General features: G+C 52.8%; 1 protein-coding gene across 2 annotated transcripts in view; it reads right to left on the minus strand.

Annotated features, from left to right (window-relative positions):
• Positions 1-4,318, minus strand: part of LOC140458862 (serine/threonine-protein phosphatase 2A 65 kDa regulatory subunit A beta isoform-like) — a 48,214-nt gene extending 43,896 nt beyond the window's left edge. For both annotated transcript variants that reach the window (XM_072553560.1, XM_072553559.1), the window contains exons 1-2: positions 4,224-4,318; positions 1,056-1,146 (exon numbers count right to left, since the gene is read on the minus strand). In XM_072553560.1, the coding sequence (XP_072409661.1) occupies positions 1,056-1,146; positions 4,224-4,307 (175 nt within the window). In that variant the 5' untranslated portion in view covers positions 4,308-4,318. The remainder of the gene's footprint in view (positions 1-1,055; positions 1,147-4,223) is intronic.
• Between the last annotated feature and the right edge of the window lie 4,448 nt (positions 4,319-8,766).

The raw sequence follows: 8,766 nt of genomic DNA on the forward strand, positions 1-8,766 counted from the left end.
TCAGTTAGACCCACACTCGGAGCACTGTGCACAGTTCCCGTCTCTGTATCCCTCAATTAGACCCACACTCGGAGCACTGCGCACAGTTCCTGTCTCTGTATCACTCAATTAGACCCACACTCGGAGCACTGTGCACAGTTCCAGTCTCCGTATCCCTCAGATAGACCCACACCCGGAGCACCGTGCACAGTTCCAGTCTCCGTATCCCTCAGTTAGACCCATACTTGGAGCACCATGCACAGTTCCAGTCTCTGTATCCCTCAGTTAGACCCACACTTGGAACACTGTGCACAGTTCCAGTCTCCGTAGCCCTCAGTTAGACCCACACTCAGAGCACTGTGCACAGTTCCAGTCTCTGTATCCCTCCGTTAGACCCACACTCGGAGCACTGTGCACAGTTCCAGTCTCCGTATCCCTCAGTTAGACCCACACTCGGAACACTGTGCACAGTTCCAGTCTCTGTATCCCTCGGTTAGACCCACACTCGGAGCACCGTGCACAGTTCCAGTCTCCGTATCCCTCAGTCAGACCCACACTCGGAGCACTGTGCACAGTTCCAGTCTCTGTATCCCTCAGTTTGACCCATGCTTGGAGCACTGCGCACAATTGTCATCGCCTCAGTTAGACCATAGTTGGAGCACTGTGCACAGTTCCAGTCTCAGTATCCATCAGTTATGGGGAATTCACACCCATGGGAATGGTGGGGAAATGTGGGACTCACACCCATGCGGAATGCAGGGGGGATGTGATCCTCACTCCCACAGGAAGTTGGGGGTGGCAGAATGTGGGACTGACACCCACAGGGTGTGGTTGTGCTTAAGGAGGGCGGAACCAACTTGAGGGAGAAAGGAATAGAAGGAGGTGATGACGGGGCCGAATGGTGGGATGAGGCTGGTGCACGGCAGAACACCAGCACAGAGCAGATGGACTGAGTGGCCTGTCTCAGAGTTTAACATGGGGTGACAGCTTCCTCGCGGAGGGCTTGGCAGTTGAAACCAGACAAAGTGTGGGATATCAGCTGGGGAAAAACCTTTCCCTCTCTCTGTCACACTCACCTGTCAGGAATGGGAGAAGCTCACTCCGTGTCCGCTCCATCCCCAGAGCCAGAGCAATGGTGGACAGCTTCTTGATGCTGTTGAGACGGAGCTAGAGGGGAAGAGGGTAATGTCCTCACTCTCCAAGACACGCTTCTCAAAATGTTCCTCACAACTAAAGCATCTCTGACAACAATGACCACCAGCCGGACTGCTGCACTAACACTCCATTTAACAAGAATCACTTGAGTCTGATTCGTTACACATGCGAGAAGTTGCTCGTATTCACACACACCGAGTCATTCTCTGCAAACACAAGGGACATGACCCAATATCGTGCCTTGTGTTAATTACCCATGGTCTACTGGTTCCTGTGGTTTCAATCACGGCTACACACCAGCCAGTCAGATATATCACGTGCCCGTTTTGAAATCTGGCACTCTTGCATCAGGCCTGGCATCTCACACACTCATTGATTCACGGAAACAGACCCTTCGGTCCAACCTGTCCATGATGACCAGATACCCTGATTTAATCTAGTCCCATTTGTCAGCATTTGGCCCATATCCCTCCAAACCCTTCTTACAGAAGATGGCACAGTGGGCTCAGTAGTTAGCGCTGCTGCCTCACAGCGCTAGGGACCCGGTTTCAATCCCAGCCTCGGGTGACTGTCTGTGTGGAGTTTGCACATTCTCCCCGTGTCTGCGTGGGTTTCCTCCCACAGTCCAAAGATGTGCAGGTTCGGTGGATTGGCCGTGGTAAATTGTCCATAGTGTTCCGGGATATGTAGGTTAGGTGCATTAGTTAGGGATAAATGTAGAGTAATTGGGTAGGGGAATGGGTCAAGGTAGTATACTCTTCGGAGGTTTAGTGTGGACTTGTTGGGCTAAAGGGCCTGTTTCCCCACTTTAGGGATTCTATTCACACACCCATCCAGATGCCTTTAAATGTTGTAATTGTAGCAGCATCCATCACTTCCTCAGACAGCTCATTCCATACACACATCACCCTCTGTGTGAAAACGTTGCCCCTTAGGTCACTTTTAAATCTTGCCCCTCTCACCCTAAACCTATGCCCCTCTAGTTCTGGACTCCCCCACCCCAGGGAAAAGACCTTGTCTACTTATCCTATCCATGTCCCTCATGAAATTTCTCTGTTTTCATCTTTCCAAATCAATCATTCCATAAACTTCTCACCATGAAGGAACAGAAGCCCAATCTGTGTTAACTGTTCTTGCAAGTTTAACCTTCCACTGCCTGCCCCTTCCCTCTCACATTGACCCCACCCTCTCACACTGACCTCTCACTGACCCCTCCTCTCACTGACCTCTCCCCCTCACACTGACCCTGCCCCTCTCACTGACCCCACACCCTCATTCTGACACTTCCATCTCACTGACCTCTCCCTTTCACTCTGACCCCTCCATCTCACTCTGACCCCTCTCCCTCCCTCCCTCTGACCACTCCCCCTCACATTGACCTCCCCCCCTCACACACTGACCCTGCCCCCTCACATTGACCCCACACCCTCATTCTGATACTTCCTTCTCACTGACCCCTCCCTCTCACTCTGACCCCTCTTGCTCAGTCTGACCTCTCCCCCTCACACTGACCTCTCCTCCCCGACCATGCCCCTTACACTGACCCCCACCCCTTCACTCTGACCTTCCATCTCATTGACCCCTCCATCTCACTCTGACCCCTCTCCCTCACACTGACCGCTCCCAAACACACTGATCTCTTCCCACACTGACCCCTCCCCCTCACATTGACCTCTCCCCTCACATTGACCTCTCCCCCTCACTCTGACCTCTGCCCCTCACATTGATCCGTCCCCCTCACTCTGACTCCTCTCCCTCACACTGACCTTTGCCCCTCACATTGACCCCTCCCCCTCACATTGACCCCTCTCCCTCACTCTGACCCCTCCCCCTCACATTGACCTCTCCCCCTCACTCTGACCCCTCCCCCTCACTCTGACCTCTGCCCCTCACATTGACCCCTCCCTCTCACTCTGACCCCTCCCCCTCACTCTGACCTCTGCCCCTCACATTGACCCCTCCCCCTCACTCTGACCTCTCCCCTCACTCTGACCCCTCCCCCTCACACTAACCTCTCCCCCTCACACTGACCCCTCCCCCTCACATTGACCTCTCCCCCTCACTGACCCCTCCCCCACCCCCTCACATTGACCTCTCCCCCGCACTCTGACCCCTCCCCCTCACATTGACCCCTCCCCCTCACACTGACCTCTCCCCCTCACATTGACCTCTCCCCCTCACACTGACCCCTCCACCTCACATTGACCTCTCCCCCTCACTCTGATCCCACCCCCTCCCCCTCACTGACCCCTCCCCCACCCCCTCACATTGACCTCTCCCCTGCACACTGACCCCTCCCCCTCACATTGACCCCTCCCCCTCACACTGACCTCTCCCCCTCACACTGACCTCTCCCCCTCACATTGACCCCTCCCCCTCACTCTGACCCCTCCCTCTCCCCCTCACACTGACCTCTCCCTCTCACATTGACTCCTCCCCCTCACTCTGACCCCTCCCCCTCACATTGACCAATCCCCCTCACTCAGACCTCACCACCTCACATTGACTCCTCCCCCTCACACTGACCCCTCCCCCTCATACTGACCCCTTCCCCTCATATTGACCCCCCTCACACTGACCCCTTCCCCTCACATTGACTCCTCCCCTCACACTGACCCCTCCCCCTCACACTGACCCCTCCCCCTCACTCTGACCTCTCCCCCTCACACTGACCTCGCCCCCTCACACTGACCCCTCCCCCTCACTCTGACCTCTCCCCCTCACTCTGACCCCTCCCCCTCACACTGACCCCTTCCCCTCACACTGACCTCTCTCCCTCACATTGACCCCTCCCCCTCACATTGACCACTCCACTTCACTCTGGCCCCTCCCCCTCACACTGACCCCTCCCCCTCACACTGACCCCTTCCCCTCACACTGACCTCTCCCCCTCACATTGACCTCTCCCACTCACATTGACCCCTCCCCCTCACTCTGACCCCTCCCCCTCACACTGACCCCTCCCCCTCACACTGACCCCACCCACACTGAAAGCCCCTCCTCCCTTTAACAGGCTGTTTCTCTGTTTCTGTGATGGAGAGCGGGGCCTGTGATCTCCCGACGTTGTCCTGATTCGCTCTGTCTTTCACCTGAACGTCCTCATTTCGCAGCTCGTCGATCAGGACGGCAATGGGGTACAGGGAGTCGTCAGTAACCGTCGCTGACGCCGCCATGACTTGGGGCGGGGCTAGCGGGAGTGGGTGGGGCTAGACTGAGGAGGCGGGGCATGCAAGAGGGCGGGGCCTGAGGGTGCCGGGTGTGGGGCGGGGTCGGTGGCTTGGGCTCGGGCGCGTTTGGGGGCGGGGACAGAGAGAGGCGTGGTTAGGGTGGGTGTAGAAGGGCGGGGCTTCTGGGGGCGCGGCCAATGGAGGGCGGTTGGTTCGGATGGCCAGGTTTAAATGAGGGTGGCAATTGGATGGGGCGGGGGGGACCAGGTGGGAGGGGCGTGATGTGGGGGCCATGACCTAGGGTGGGGCTTTATTGAGGGTGTCCTGTGGAGGGGGAGGGGCTTCAGTGATGGTGGGGAAGGGGCGGGGCTTCAGTGATGTTGGGGAAGGGGCGGGGCTTCAGTGGGGGCTGTCGTTGAAGAGGTCGGTGCTTTGAGGACAGTTGGAGGGGGCGGTGCTCTAGTGGGTTTGGCCGTTGGAGTGGGCGGGGCTTCAGTGAAATTGTCCATTGACTGGGTGGGGCTTCAGTGGGCGAGGCTTTTTGGGGTGGTGCTTTAGTGGGGCTGGACGTTGGAGTGGGCGGGGCATCGATGGGCGAGTCCCTTGGAGGGGGCGGGGCTTTAGTGGGGTTGGCTGTTGGAGTGGGCGGAGCTGCAGGGGTTAGTCCCTTGGAGGGGGCTGGGCTTTCATGGGGTTGGCTGTTGGAGTGGGTGGAGCTGCAGGGGGGTAGTCCGTTAGAGGGGGCGGGGCTTTAGTGGGGTTGGCTGTTGGAGTGGGCGGAGCTGCAGGGGGTAGTCCCTTGGAGGGGGCTGGGCTTTAGTGGGGTTGGCTGTTGGAGTGGGCGGAGCTGCAGGGGGTAGTCCCTTGGAGGGGGCTGGGCTTTAGTGGCGGTAGCCCTTTATGGGGACTAGGTCCTTGTTCAGTGAAGAGCATGATTGATGGTGGACTTGGGGGTTGGCTGGGAGTAAGTTGGAGGGGTAAGGGAACAGGCAAGGGGCCAGCAGGAAGTGGAGGACGTCTGAGGAGGGTAGGGATGTGTGGCCTGGGGTGGGGTGGGAGGCTAATGATGGGGGTAGGAGACTGGGTCGTGATGGGAGTGGGGATTTGGGGAATGGAGGCTCCTGACTTGTGCCTCTGAGGGAGCGGTTTCTGAAGGGAGAGAGTTCTGAGTGAGGGGCTGGTGTCTGATGGAGAGACCTGAGGCTGGGGCATGCCACTTACTGTACATAAAGGCGATTGGGGAAGAGGAAGGTCCTTGGAGGTGGGGGATGGTCCTGTGGGGATGATTGGTGTGCGGGACGGGCAGTGGTGGGACTGTGGATTTGTAGGAGCGATCCTGTAATCAGGGGAATGGCCTATTGTCCTCAGCTGCCACCGCCCAGACCAATGCTTGCCCGTTCCTGACCAATCAGTGCAGTGATTGTAATGAGGTTGGCATGGCGATTCTCATAGAATATGAGTTCCCTGATTGGGGCTGTTAATCTGGTCCAGTTAGGGAACTTTAGCTTACATATAGCAGCTGAAGTGTCAGGGGTTCTGTTCATTCTCGGAGCTGGCTCTGAGGGAGTTGGATCAGTACCAATGACTTTTCACATGTAAACAAAGGGCGACTTGGCGACAGGATACCGGCCCTCTGTGAGGTCACTTCTATGTCTGCGAGAGGAAAGCCTGCTCCTGAAGAAATTCACTTGCAACAATTGTCTTTGATTGGGGTAAGCATTTCTGGCATCATGCTGTCATTTGGGAATCTTGATTCGTTTGATCCTGCCATTGAAGATTGAGCCCAGTATGTGGAAAGAATGTATTAATATCAGGGCAAATGACATTGGGGCAGTTGAAAAGCAACATGGAATTCCCCTGACAGCTTGTGTACCCGCTGCTTTTTTGGTTATTAGGAGCCTAAGTGTCCCTGAGTCACCAGATCCTACAACGTTTCCAGAGATGATGAATTTAGCTCAGGAATATTACGACCCCAAGCCTCCTATAATTTTGAGACTGAATCAGTTTTACTTGGCAATTTGAGAACCAGGCAATTCTCTATTGGGATTTTTGACCTGGTTTAGATGACTGGCAGAGGCATGTGACTTTAGTTTAACACTTAATGAGATACTGAGAGACTGTGTTCGATATGTGGGATTAGTGATGTAGCCATGCATAAGTGCCTACAAGCTGAAGTCCAACTGGACTTTAAACAGGCACTACAACTGGCTTTATCATTGCAAAGTGCAGCATGTGGAGCACATGAATTATCTGAGCATTCCGATGGAAGTGCACACCCTTGCCGGTCTGATTGATCTTGGGAACACCACTTGAGTGAAGGCAATTGCGTAGCCTTTCTCAGAACATATTCAAAACAGAGGGACTCTAGAACAGTCCACAGCAAAACCCCAAAACAAAGCCAAGCCTCGGCCAAATTGTTAAACTTTTCTACAGCCTCTGGCCTGGCAAGCCATTGTAGTTTCTGCACGTATGTGGACTACAGACAGCAAAAGAGTTCCACAAGGTCTGAATACAGTATACAGAAGAGTGCACACCCTGGAAAGTCCACCTCCATCTGGTTTTGAACAGTTAAATTGCTTAGCAACATCCAAGTCAGAGCCAATCAAAATCGACACCTGGTCAAATTGGCCATTTGATTCTCAGGGAGGTCGATACTGGTGCAGCCGTTTCAGTAATCACAGAGCCAACTTCCCTCTGAAGTCTAACCCTTAAGGTTTTTCAAGACCTTGGTGAGACTGAGAACCTGTATCAAGGAACCTTTACAGATTAACAGTACAGCTTCAGTTCTGGTCTGTTATGAGAGTCATAGAGATGTACAGCACGGAAACAGACCCTTCGGTCCAACTCATCCATGCCGGCCAGACATCCCCCCCAATCTAGTCCTGCCAGCCAGCACCCGGCCCATATCCCTCCAAACCTTTCCTGGGGCAGCTGGTTCAGTGACCACTACTGTTGGCACCATTGTTTGATAGGGCAAAATTGTTTGATAAAGATTCACCTAGATTGGTTCAACATTTTTTCAATTAAAAAATAGCTGCCTGAGTGAAATGCTAATTGAATACCCAGAAATCTTTAAGGAAGGTTTAGGGACTGCCAAAGAAGCTTAGGCCACCTTGCATATTGACCAGGAAGCCATTCCGTAATTCTGCAAGGCCTGCCCAGTGTCATTTGCCTTAGAGGCAAAAGTAAAGGCAGAAATCAGAAGGCTGCAAAGGAATTATCAAACCAGTCCAGTTTGCAGAATGGGCAGCAACAGTCACCAATTAGAATCATAGAAATGTACAGCACAGAAACAGACACTTCGGTCCATCTCCTCCATGCCGACCAGATATCATTAATCTAGTCCCATTTGCCAGCATTTGGCCCACTCCATCTCCAATTTGGTGTCATCTGCAAACTTACTGATCATGCCTCCTATATTCACAGCCAAATCATTTATATAAATGATGGAAATCAGTGGAGCCAGCGCCGATCCTTGTGGCACACTGCTGGTCTGAAAAGCAACCCTCCACCACCACCCTCTGTCTTCTACCTATAAGCCAGTTCTGTATCCAAATGGTTAGTTCTCCCTGTATTCCATGGGATCTAACCTTGCTAACCAGTTTACCATGAGGAACCTTGTCGAACACCTTACTGAAGTCCATATAGATCATGTCCACTGCTCTGCATTCATCAATCTTCTTTGTTACTTCTTCAAAAAACTCAATCAAGCTAGTAAGACAGAATTTCCTATGGACAAAGCCATGTTGACTATCCCCAATCAGTCCTTGCCTTTCCAAATACCTGTAAACCCTGTCCCTCAGGATTCATTCCAACAATGTGCCCACCACTGATATCAGGCTCACCAGTCTATAGTTCTCTGGCTTTTCCTACCACATTTTGTAAGTAGTGGCATCATGTTAGTGAACCTCCAGTCTGCCGGAACCTCCCCTGTAACTACCAATGATACAAATATCTCAGCAAGGCCCCCAACAATCATTGCCCTAACTTCCCACAGAATTCTAGAGTACACCCAATCAGGTTGTGAGGATTTATCCACCTTTATGTGTTTTAAAACATCCTACACTTCCTCCTCTGTAATATGGACATTTTTCATGATGTCACTATTTATTTCCCTTCTCCACAGAAAACACTGATGCAAAATAGTCATTTATTATTTCCCATCTCAGCGGTTCCATACATAGTCTATATTATCTCCCTAGTTACACTTTTGTCCTTAATGTATCTGTAGAATCCCTTTGGATTCTCCTAAATCCTATTTGCAAAAGCCATCTCCTGGCCCCTTTTTTCCTTCTTAAGTATGCTTCTACTGCCTTTATACTCTTCTAGGGATTCACTTGATCCCTACTGTTTATACTGACATATACTTCCTTCTTTTCTTTGAACAAAACATCAATTTCTTTAGTCATCCAGCATTCACCTACCAGCCCTGCCCTTCATCCTAACAGAAATATACTGTATCTGG

The sequence above is a fragment of the Chiloscyllium punctatum genome, chromosome 34 (genome assembly GCF_047496795.1).
Source record: "Chiloscyllium punctatum isolate Juve2018m chromosome 34, sChiPun1.3, whole genome shotgun sequence".
NCBI lineage: Eukaryota > Metazoa > Chordata > Chondrichthyes > Orectolobiformes > Hemiscylliidae > Chiloscyllium > Chiloscyllium punctatum.